This window comes from Artemia franciscana, chromosome 1 (genome assembly GCF_032884065.1).
Source record: "Artemia franciscana chromosome 1, ASM3288406v1, whole genome shotgun sequence".
NCBI lineage: Eukaryota > Metazoa > Arthropoda > Branchiopoda > Anostraca > Artemiidae > Artemia > Artemia franciscana.
This window is the reverse complement of record NC_088863.1, coordinates 9,245,270-9,258,104: the sequence shown is the minus strand read 5'-3', so window position 1 is coordinate 9,258,104 and position 12,835 is coordinate 9,245,270. Positions and strand designations below refer to the sequence as shown.

The 12,835-nt window shown below is 35.5% G+C and overlaps 1 protein-coding gene across 1 annotated transcript in view; it reads left to right on the top strand.

Annotated features, from left to right (window-relative positions):
• Positions 1-12,835, top strand: part of LOC136025168 (2-amino-3-carboxymuconate-6-semialdehyde decarboxylase-like) — a 146,085-nt gene that overhangs the window by 83,033 nt on the left and 50,217 nt on the right. Inside the window, exon 4 of the mRNA XM_065700935.1 lies at positions 5,867-5,960. Coding sequence (XP_065557007.1) covers positions 5,867-5,960 — 94 coding nt within the window. The remainder of the gene's footprint in view (positions 1-5,866; positions 5,961-12,835) is intronic.

Genomic DNA, 12,835 nt, shown 5'->3' with positions numbered 1-12,835 from the left:
TATTAGGAAAGTTATACCTCGCTTTGAAGCGGATTAAAACTGCTGACAAAGCAAAATTTATATTACCAGGCATAAATATTGGTTTATTGATAATCGGAAAACTCAGGCTTAGCTTGGAAAATATGTTTTACGTTAGGCACTGTGGTGTTATTAAAGTTTTGATTACGCCAGAACTGGATTTTTGAAATCAAGGTAGTCCTACAAAAAATAAGAACAGTCAATCAAATCAATTAAATTCTTCTTTACCAATTTTATCCATCCAAGGACTGAAACTCATATGGATTTTGGGATAATTTGGCAATATTTCTGATGCACACTGAATAGCAACATACATCTTCCGTTTGTTTTTATATTATAGTGTCAGAGATCGTGCTTCGCTCGGTCTCTGGCTCTCAGGAAGTGGCAGGCTTGTATATGTGTGATTGTTGCCGTCACTTGTCTTTTAACAGCAGATTAATGTGGCTTCTTTTCCAGATTTTCCCCAAATAACCTTTTTTACTTTAATTATCTTGTTACATATTTCAGCATTACGTTTGTAACTCGTTGTGACTCTTGCTTCTTGTGCCACATTTTGTTTTCGATTAGATATGATCCTCGTTGTCGCTTGTCTTTTAACCGCAGATTTCTTTGTCCATATTTTCCTTTTTTAATTTTTTGTAATGCTTGTTGTCGCTTGTTTTGTTACCGCAGATTTTGATATGCTTCATCTTAGGTTCATTATCAGCTCAGACATTTTTTTCATACCTTTCGCTTTAGCTGTTCGGATTCGTTCAACATCTTGCACAATTTAGGGTGAAATTGTGATTTAGATGATTCTTCTAACAGTAGAGTACGTTACGCAACATTTTCGTTTGTGACTCAGTGTGATTCCTGATGTCGCCTGCCCCATGACTTTTGCTGTAAATATTTGGGGACATTCGCCACCTTGTGAAAATTCGCATGCATCTGCTTCTTATCCGATTGATCATGCTCATCGTCACATGTCCTCTAATTGCAAATTTTTTTTTTATGAATCCTTACGCGATACCATTACGAAATACCTGAAAACCAAAATAATTGGCCTAAGATAAAAACAAAAAAAAATCACTATTGGAATTGCCATAGCGTGAAGCCTTATGAAGGAATCTTACAGTTCTCTGCCTTGAATAACAAGGAAAATCACTTTTTGCTATAGATAGCACTGACGTGTCCCCTTTCAACTGCTAACAGGTTGCTTGAACAGCGAAGATAGCTAATATAAGTCCTTTAAAGAAATTGATATCAAAAATAAAATGTATTTCTTGACAAAAAACTATATCTTCGTATACAAGATGATGTTATATCGAGTATGATCGTGTTTAATTAACTGCGCTGCCTGAATTGCTTGGGTTCATTCTTTGCTATTTCCAACTAAGAAAATGCTGAAAGGCTTTTTCCTACGCGTCGTGTTTGTTTGAGACAGGGAATATAATCATGGTTGTAGCGATATTTTTCGAAATGCGGGGCAAAATTTTCGGTTACTACTGCTAGAGTTCGTTCTTCTGAGGGTTGCGTCTCCCACCGCAACCATGATTAAATACTGTATACTTGTTAGTATTATATCATGGTTGCAGCAGTAGCTGCAGCCTGGCAAAAAATGTGCTCAAGCCCATATAACCGAAAATTCAGTTATCCAATACCAAATACCTTGTGTTGACATATTTTTTGTCATGGGCAGCGCAATAACGCTGCCTAAGAAAAGAGCGATGTGGGCACAATGTGTTTTTTTTTATAGACCAGGACACTTCGTAGGAAAGGAGTTATTGTAGAAAGTCCAAAAATGGCTCATTCGACAAGAAATTGAAAGGGTTACTGCACTTTGCAATAGTCAAAATTTATATGAGGACAACTACCCCCCCCCCCCCTTCTCATGCTCACCATTTCCCCGAACAAATTTAATCAAAATTTTGTCATAGCCCCTTTGTTCAGCGTATTTGAAAGGTTAGGAAATTTTTTCTTCGAGATGACATCCCCCCAAGACAGTCCTTGGGGCGAGAGTTGTGATTTATGCCCTGGGGACACATAAGGTTTATATAGAAAGGGTGATCGTACAAACTTTGGAGGAGGCTCATCGGATTGGTAATCAGAAGGTCTATAAAATTTGTTCATAGTGATTAGAGGATGGATACCCCAAGACCTCGTATTTTCCCAGAATGCATGTGATAGAAATTTTGAGATGAACGTTTGTTGTCGAAGAAACTTCGAAAAAGGCTTATTTGATTGGAAATCGAAGGGACTAGTGCCCCCTTTAATAGTCAAAAATCATTGGAGGGCAACAAAACCCCCTTCCTAAGCCCACCATTTCCTCAAACACATCTAATAAAAATTATGAGATAGCATATTGTTCGGCGTAGTTAAAAGGTCCAAAAATTATTACTTTGAGGATGACAACCCCTCCCCACCATGCCTCGTATATTCCCAAAATGTATCTGATAGAAATTGTGAGATGGCCATCTGTTGTCATAGAAACTTCGAAGAAGGCTCATTCAATTGGACATTGAAGGCGTTAGTGCCCCTTTTAATAGTTGAAAATGATTTGAGTGCAACAAACCCCATTCTCAGGCCCACCATTTCCCCAATCACATCCAATGATTTTTTTTAGATAGCCATTCTGTTAAACGTTGTTGAGAGGTCCAGATATTATGTCTTTGATCATGTCTCCCCCCACACAGCCCTCAGGGCAAAAGTTTTGAGTTATTCCCTGGGTGGCAAATAAGGTCTATATTGAAAGGGTGACCTTATAAACTTCAGATTAAGCTTATTGGATTGGTAATCATAAGTTCTAGTCTACTTTTTAAGATTCAGAGTGATTGGATGGTGTATATCCCTTCCCCCCACATCTCGTATGTTCCCGAAATGCATCTGATAGAAATTTTTAGATGGCCATCTGTTGTCGTAGAAAGTTTCAAGAAAGCTCATTCGATTGGAAATTAAAGGGGTTAGTGCCTCTTTTAATTGTTGAAAATGATTGGAGCGCAACTAACCCCCCTCTCACGCCCACTATTTCTCCAAACATATCAAATCAAAATTTTTAAATAGCCATGTTGTGCAGCGTAGTTAAAAGGTCCGAAAATCGTGTCTTTGAGGATTAGATCCCCCCTGCACAAATCCCTCAGGGCAAGCATTGTAAGTTATACCCCGGGGGCATATAAGGTTTTTTATAGAAGGGATAGTGACATAAACATCGGAAAGGGGCTCGTTGGATTAGTAATCAGAAGTACTAGTGCACTTTTTAAGGTTGAAAGTGTTTGGAGGAAGGTTACCCCCCTCACACCTCGTGTTTTCCCGAAATGGATCTGATTAAAATTTTCAGATAGGCATTCTTTTGTCGTAGAAACTTCGAATAAGGCTCACTTGATTTGAAATTAAAAAACTAGTGCCTTTTTTAATAGTCAGAAGTGATCGGAGGGCAATGAGCTCCTTTCCTCACGTCCATCAATTCCCAAAAAACATCTAACCAAAATTTTGAGACAACCATTTTGTTGAGAGTAGGTGAAGGGTCTGGAAATTATGTTTGAGGAAGAACCCCACAACCCTCAGCACAAAGGTTGTAAGTTGTTTTCCGAGGGTATATAAGGTTTTTATGGAGACCCACCCCCCAATGTCGTATGTCCACAAAACATCCGATAAAAGTTGAAATAGCCATTTGTTCAAAAAGAGTCTAAAGATCATATAATAAGGCCTTTGGACTGGAAAGAGCCCCAGAGCCTGGGGGCGATAGTTGCAAGTTATGCCCCAGGGGTATATTAGGTTTTCAATGAAAGGGGTGGTCGTCTTATCTTTAGGAGTGACTCATTTGATTTCAAATGTATAGTTCTAGTTCCCTTTCAAAGAGTCAAATATGATGGAGAGTAAACTAGCCCCTTCCCCCTGGCATCCTCTTTTCCTAAAACAAGTTAGATAGAAATTGTGAGGTACCCGTTTTGTTATCAATAGTCGAAAAATCATATAACAATGTCTTTAGGGTGGACGCAATCCCCCAGAGCCATGGGCAAGGGTGGTAAGCTATGACCAGGGTATATAAGGTTCTTTTGAAATGGGTAGCCGTATAAATTTCGGATCGGATGGAGCTCATTCAATTAGAATTCGGAAGTTTTAGTGCCCTTTTAAAGAGTTAAAAGTGAATGGAGAGCACTGACCCTACCCCCAGGCTTATCATTCTCCAAAACATATTCGGTAAAATTTTTAAGAGAGCCATTTTGTTCAGCATTGTTGAAAGGTCTTGTAATTGTATCTGTGGGGATGTCAACCTCCCCACAGTCCTCAGTAGAAAGTGCTGTAAGTCAAACAACTAGTTTATTGTATACATACAGTATTTGTCATTGAGAAAGGTATAGATGTTTGAACTTTACTTTACAAGAAGACGTTAAACTAAATTTAACGAGTGTTAAACTAAATCAAAACACGTTATGTATATACGGATTGTCAAAAGGGTGCAACATAGGAACAACTAAGTATGGTAATTTAGAAAATCTAGAAAATGATAAGGGAGATGAGCAAAAAGGCAATATTTGCATGCTACCAAAACTGCTACAACTACCATCACTACTACTACCACACTACTCCATTTACAGTATTAAGGGAAAATTTGAAATAAACCAGACCAGACATAAAACCAGAACATAATTTGCGCTTTAGTGAAAAAAATACGTTTTAAATGTTTCCACTTTTCTTGCAAATAACAAATAACATTATAAGATAACAAATAACAGATAACAGAAAATAGCAAATAACATTTTCTCATAAATAATAAATTATCCAAATTTAAGTAATAAACATCAGTATATGTCGATGAAACTTACGATCCATTGTCCTTTTTTTTTTATCAGCCCTTCTCACGTTAAATTTTGCTCCTTTTGAGTTTGGCTCGGTTATTTAATGTAATTTCTGTTGCTTGGATTTTTATTTATTTATTGACAGTGAATTGTTTTAGCTTAACGCCTTGAAGATTATTTGACTTTATTTCTGCTCATTTTTTGCTTAACAAGGCTCTTTACTTTTCTTTGAAAAACTTATCTTATGAAAAAGTTTTTTAAATTATTAACTTGAACAGAACATGGTTCTTTTGTTGCAGCAAATGACACTACAGCTTTTGATTTTCGTTCGATTAACGTTTCTTCCAATATCCTAGACCACTTTTTCGATACAAACAATCCTGTTGAGAAAGTAAAAGAAAAAAAAAACAAAAACAGAGTAACAAATAAACTCGTATATAGGCCTATAACTGTCCATCTTGGCAAAAATACAATTTTTTTTACATTTTTGTAGTTAAAGCCTCTCAGACATGCTGATTTTGATAGTTTTGATCTTATAGAGCCTAATCTGTAGTATATATCTATAAACAAATTCTTCATAAGCAAATAAAGATGCCAAAGCCCAAAGAATTGAGTCTTGCCTAGTCACCAGAAGGCAGTGGGTTTGAATTCTGTCGAAGGGATGGGGTTCAAATCCACTTTTATCACTTAACACTTTTTTTTAGAAAAGTCGGAAGCCCTACTGGTTTTTTCAGGTATCTTGGGCTTAGTTATGCTTGCTGTATTTTATTATAGGCTTGAATGTGGTTTTATGTGTGGTGCAAAAATTATGTTAATTAAATTAAAGTGTTGGTAGTGTTTATTTTTTACTAATTAATTTTCTTTCATATTTTTGAAACATGTTTATATTAATTAATAAGGTAATAATTCGCTGTGTTTTTTGTTCTTTTGTTATTTTTTTTATAACTTTTTTTTGTTATAACTTTTTGATTTATAACTTTATTTGTTATTAACTTTGGCACGCTAGGAAAGCAGCACAGTCTTGCATAGATTTGAGGATTATATATAACCTTATACCTTGTTTCAAATTGCAGACTGCGGCAGACTTGGCGTGTTCAGTTTTTGTTCATCCCTGGGACATGCAGATGGGAGGACGGCATACCAAATACTGGCTTCCTTGGCTTGTAGGTACGTAAATGTTTAGTTCGCAATGGTAGCTGTACTATCTAGATGACACAATAATCGTATTGTCAGTAGATATGTAAATTTACATTAATGCAATATAATGCATTTACAGTGTAGATAACACTCTGCATAGTTCTATAGTTTGCGTAGTTTTGCTTTTTTTTTTTTCTTTTTTTTTTTTTTTTTTTTTTTTTTTTACTGTATCTTTTCTCAGAACGAAAGAAAAGTTTATTTTCCCCGTGTGTAAATCCTCTCAAATTTTGGCTGTCGACTCCAATCTCCAAGACTCCATCTAATTACTTCAATCTAATTACTCTGTCTAAGATTCCAGTCTAGTTACTTCACACTGCCTAAATAAAAATATTACACAAATAGAAAATGCATTTTTGTGTTCCTTTGATAGCCTGAATAATTGTCCTAACCTTACAACGCTTTCAGGAAACTCACGACTCGCTACTAGCTTGTCATGTTTCATCCAACCTAAACTAATCACATAGTTTCTTTGACAACTCAAGCAATTACTCACATCCACACATCATAATATTTAATATACAAACAGACTTTTCAAAAACGAAGTTTTTCGAAGAAAAGTAAAGAGCTATTTTGAACTTAATACCAGCCGAAATAAATTACTATAATAATCCAAACTCAAAACGACAAAAAATTAGTATTAAACAATAAATGAAAAACAAAACGAGCAAAATTTACAATAAACAATCATAGAAAACATAAGGATAACCTGTACAAATATAGATGAATGCGTAAATCTTAAAACGAGTAAGAACTAAATTGAGTATTTAAGTCAAACATAAAAAGAAGAAAAATTAGTACAAACAGGAGTTTGGTTACCTTTCCCATTCCCCTCCCTTAACCATAAAAGCCTATTGCCTCAGTTGCGTCTTACTGAAAATTAAATAAAAAACAAGTTTTTTTTAACTGAAAATAAGGAGCGACATTAAACCTTAAAACGAACAGAAATTACTTCGTATATGAAAGGGGCTGTACCCTCCTCAACGCCCCTCTCTTTACGCTAAAGTTTGACTCTTTCTCTCAACTCTACTTTTTAAAACAGTGAAAAACTTTGGCATAAAGAGCGGGGCGTTAAGGAGGGAACAGCCCCTTTCATGTGCGGAGTAGTTTCTGTTCTTTTCAAGTTTTAATGTCGCTCCTTACTTTCATTTAAAAAAACTCGTTTTTTTATTTAATTTTGAGCATTTTTGAATTAATGCTTGTTTTGATTTTGGCTCTCCACGCATGAATAACTAAAAGAAAATCTGTATATTAATTTTTTTTGGCTAAATGGCTTTCTCATAGTTTTGATTGGCCGATTTTAAGAAAAAAGGAGCGGGAGAGTTGGCCCAGTTACCCTCCAATTTTTTGGTTATTTAAAAAGGTAACTAGAACTTTAAATTTTTTACGAACGTTTTTATTTGTAAAAATATGCGTAAATTACGAATTAACTTACTTAACGAACTTCTATATTCGTATGTTTTTACTACGTTTGAGGGGGTTCAACCTCTCATCAATACCTCGCTCTTTACACTAAAGCTTAAATTTTGTCAGAATGCCTTAATAATGATCCTGAATCACAAAGGTCGTAGAATAAATAGTTGAAATTAATAAAATCACTTTAGTGTAAAGAGTGAGGTATTAGGAGGAGGTGAATCCCTCATATGCGCAATAATATCTGTTCGTTTAAAGTTTTAATGCTGGTCCTTTCTTTCAGTTGAACAAACTTTTTCATATTTAATTTTTCATTGTTTAAAAAAAAATGCTAAAAAATCCTCCGTTCTTCATGGGAATTTTCTTCTCCCATGAAAAATTTCTCCATGGAAATTTCCCCCCACATAATCCCCTCCCCTCACCCCTCCTCCAACAAAAAAAAATCTCTCTGAAAGCAGCTGTACATTTCCCAATAACCATTACTATATGTAAACACTTCTCAAAGTTTATAACTTGCAGGCCCTCCCACAGGGACTGTGGGGGAGTAAGTCGTCCCCAAAGACATAGTTAATAGGTTTTTCAACTATGCTGAGTAAAATGGCTATCTCGGAATTTTGATCCGGTGACTTTTTTGATCCGGGAAAACAATGAGCGTGGGAGGGGGCCTCGGTGCCCTCCCATTTTTTGGTCACTTATAAAGTGCACTAGAACTTTTCATTTCCGTTAGAATGAGCCCTCTTGCAACATTCTAGGACCACTAGATCGATACGATCACCCCTGGAAAAAAAGCCAAAAAAAAAACAAATAAACACGCATCCGTGATCTTCCTTCTGGTGAAAAAAAATACATAAATTCCACATTTTTGTAGATAGGAGCTTGAAACATCTACTGTAGGGTTCTCTGATACGCTGAATTTGAGGTATGATTTTCGTTGACATTCTATGACATTAAAGGGGTGTTTCCCCCTATTTTCAAAAATATGGCAAATTTCTCAGGCTCGTAACATTTGATTGGTAAGTATAAACTTAATGAAACTTATATATTTAAAATCTACATTAAAATGGAATTCTTTTGATGTAACTATTGTTATAAAAATTCTGTTTTTTTAGAGTTTCGGTTACTATTAAGCCGGGTTGCTCCTTACTACATTTCGTTACTACGAACTGTTTGACTATATGCATCTTGAAAAATGTACTTTTGTTTTTTAAAACAAATTCGAAAAATGAACAAAAATAACTGTACTAATAAAAATGACTAAATAGAACTAATGAGCATAAACTGAGTACATAGTATATATTGATACCAATTTACAAAAACCTAGCAATTCAAAATTTTATTGCAGTGTCGTTTTTAGTTTTCTTTTATATTGTTAATACAAAAGAAAATGCTTGTCATAAATTTGTTTCCAGTAAAGAGCAAATGATGTAATAAGTTTCAAACATCAAACATGCCACCTATTCCCAATAAGCAGCCTTATATATAAAAAACGGACAACTTACATAGCTAACCTTGTATCCCTGGCCATGGAGCCTTTTGAGGGGGAATAAGAGTATTATATTTCCCTTTTAAAACTCTGAAAAACACTTTCCCCAGGGTCTCTAGTGGCTCTATCAACCCCGGAGGCAAAGTTGTTTGACTTTTAAACTATTAAACAAAATGGCTGTTCCAAAATTTCGATCAAATTCCCAAATTCGATTCAAAATTCGATTCCAAATTTCGATTCAAAATTCCCAATAAGCAGCCTTATATATAAAAAACGGACAACTTACATAGCTAACCCTGTATCCCTGGCCATGGAGCTTTTTGAGGGGGGAATAAGAGTATTGTATTTCCCTTTTAAAACTATGAACTCTGAAAAACACTTTCCCCAGGGTCTCTAGTGGCTCTATCAACCCCGGAGGCATAGTTGTTTGACTTTTAAACTATTTAAACAAGATGCCTGTTCCAAAATTTCGATCCTATGTCTTTTGAAGAAGGGCAGCCAAAAGTGACTGGGACGGGAACTGGTTGACCTACAACCACTTTTCAAGATTGCTCTCAACATGTCTTGAAAGTTTATACTTAATATTCTCAACCGAGCCTGAGATATTGCCAATGTGCTTTTCTGATAAACTGAATGGACATTGTATCTTTTAATTTAGTTTAGCATGCCACTAAGTTTCACTTAAGGCCTTCTAAATGTAAACAATGCTCTTAGACTTTCCGAGCAAATCGAGAATCAAACATTTCCCTTATCGTAATGACAAATCCTGCAGGTAAAGACGGGCGAATTGAATAATATGCAATACTTGCCTCGGGGGATCAAAGGGGACGGGGGCATTGAATCTTTGGAGTCATAGGTGCTACACCTTTTGACTATTTTGAGAAAAATTGCTCTTTCAGAAGTTTGATCAGAATTGGTGGGATGGGACAGCTGAAATGGGTGGTAGGGGGCTGGTTGCCCTCTGATCACTTTCAAAATACCCTGAAAGTTTCAATTTAATACTCCCAGCCAATCCTTAGATGCTGCTGATACCCCCTTTTTGCAAACAAAATGTACACGGTGTGTTTTGATTGTGTTCGGAAGCCTTTTCAAAAGCTGTAAGGGGTTATACCATCCCAGAAGGCATAGTTATTAACCAAATGCCCTGAAAGATTCAACTTAACACCCTAAGCCATTCTTACGATCATCGCGTTTGATAATTTGGATGCTCATAATGCCTTTGATTTAGTTTAACCTACCCGTCAACATTCTCCACAGTTTCAGTTTAATACACTTAGCCTTCTCGGATAAACTCAGAATCATTTATTTCACTTCTTCCTAATCATAAGTTCAGCGTGTAAACAAGGGGCAAATTCCATAATTCACAATCCTTGTCCCGGGGTCATGGGAGCAAGGAATCCCTGGAAGCATAGAGATTAGACATTTTGACTAGTTTGGACGATCTCAAACTTTCGAAGAGGTACCTAAAATGGCTAAGGAAGGAGGAGGACTGTCTGCCCTCCATTCTCTCTTCAAAATCCCCTAAATACATGGAAATGTTTAACTTAATACCCCTAGCCGTTCCTTAGATATTGTTGGTATTTTTTTTGACAACAAGCAAGTACACAGTTTGTTTTAATTGCTTGGCATTCCTTTCAACATTTCCTAAAGTCTAACCTTAATACCCTAGGCCTTTTTCGAGACCCGGGATCAAACATGGCTTCTTTTCCCTATAAAAAAAATATTATATGTTGTCAATGGGCCACTTGCATTACTTACAGCCCTTGCCCCAGGGGCTATGCGGGTATAATCAGCACCTAAAAAATCTTTATTGACCTTTGACACATTTTGAACAAAATGACTATCTCAAAATTTTGATCGGATGCATTTGGGAAAAAGTGTTGGGAAGGGGGAGGCTGGTTGGCCACAGGTCATTTTTTCTTTTCAAAAAGGGCACTATAACTTTCGATTTCTAATCGAATTTCACTTTAGAAATTTAAACGACCACGCATTTGGGAAAAGAAACAGAATACATTGAAGCCATATGGCCTTTTACTATAGACACCGCTAAGCGTTGTCTATTGATTATATAAAAAAAGTTTTTTTTTTCAACTGAAAGTAAGGAGAAACTTAGAACTTAAAACAAATACAAATTATTCTTTATATGAGGGGGCTGGCCCTTTAGGTTTTCTTTGAAAAAGAAAAAAAAGATAAAGAAAAAGAATTGATCGCCCTAATAATATGTGCCGCTATTTACACAGGAAAACGTCTCTTGAATTTATCTAACTTATTTTTTACGAACCTGATAGAAAATAGTGAGCTTCAGATATACATTATCGCCTGGGTTCACGGAAGGCTTGTCAAGGCAGCTTAGTTGTCGATTTCAGCAATTTTAGTTGCTTTGCCAAGTCATTTAGTGCCTTACCTTAGATCTTAGATCCTCAGTTGCCATCAGAGGCTCCCAGGGCATTCATGAATCTTGAATCCAAGCCATTCAACCCTGAAATGAGGAGCTGCTCAAAAATCTTCGCACTCTTGCATGGGGTTGATGTGAAATACCGTACTTCGTTGTTATTTTTAATCATTGTTAATCGTTGTTATTTTTAATCAAAGCAACAACAACAGCGATAGAACAAACAATAGAATATAACAGCAATTAAAATTTTTCATCAATTCAGTTCCTGATTAAGCCAGAGAAACGTTATCTTTTCCCCTGTAAAATCAAACTAAGCATGTTTTCCATTAGTATTTTCTTATATTACAGGCTCTTTAGCCATGTAGGGATTATTAACTATATTGATTATTTTTTTAATTATTTTTCTTGAATAAATTACTTCTATATTTATTTATTTGGCGTTTAAAATTCAAAGTAGGGATTTCTTCTCGAATATAGTAGAAAACAATAAGTAATTAAAGTTGTTGTCTGACACAACATGCCATTTTGCTCAATGGTCTTTTAGAAATTTTTTCTCGTGAACGGCTCCATGTTTTCTTAGAAAAATTGTCCTGCTGAGATATTATGGCCTAAAAAACCATCTAGATAGGTCAGGAGTTGGAGGAAATTCGTTCAGAGCTCTTAGAATTTTTTTTGCAAACGGCTCCATATTTTCTTGGAAAAACTGGCATCCTGAAATTGACCTAAAAAACCATCTAGATAGGCCAGGAGTTTGAGAAAATTCGTTCAGAGCCTTAGTCCAGGAAAAGAAATTCATATGAATGACGTAATTTTGTGTTAGTGACGTCCTTTCCGTCTCAAGAGTGATCGGATCGTTTTTAGTATTTATGACATGTGCAAATTTACATAAGGAAGCTATATAAGTACAAAATACCAAGCGTAATAAGTCAAACGAAAATGAAGGAGCGTCCTTAAAATATTCCATTTGTTCCTTAATCTGGCACGATAACTTTTAAAAACATGAGAATTGCAAAAAAATTTACTTGTTACCTTTTAGATATTCAAACATTTTATAAGTTTAGCAAGTTGATTTTTAGAAAAATTGTAGCAGATTATATTATGCAGCATTGACACTTATGGTTAGAAGACCAGAAACAGCACACGAATATGGATGTAGCTAAGATTCTTTTTACTGGGGTTACCTCTACCTAAATTAAAAAGACAATTCTTTCTATGGAGAAATGCAGTCAATGCTGTTGCAATTTGGATAAAGTTGCTTTAACGATCGACTCCTGAACATTCAGAGAATGAAAAGAAGTACAAAATAATCAAAAACCAAAAAGTAAAAAACTGGATATTGAATACTTGGATGGTGAATTGGTGGAAAAAGAGGAGCCTGAAGCACTAAAATGTGAATTCTTTTTATCCAAAATATTCACATTTTCAATAAGTTTGGCGGAAATAAACTTAATTTACATCTTTGTTGATGTTTCTTTTTGTTGATGTTAGACATAAATGAAACCTTCCCCGACAGACGAATTTAGTCATAAACTCAGAAGAACATTTAATGCTTCATGA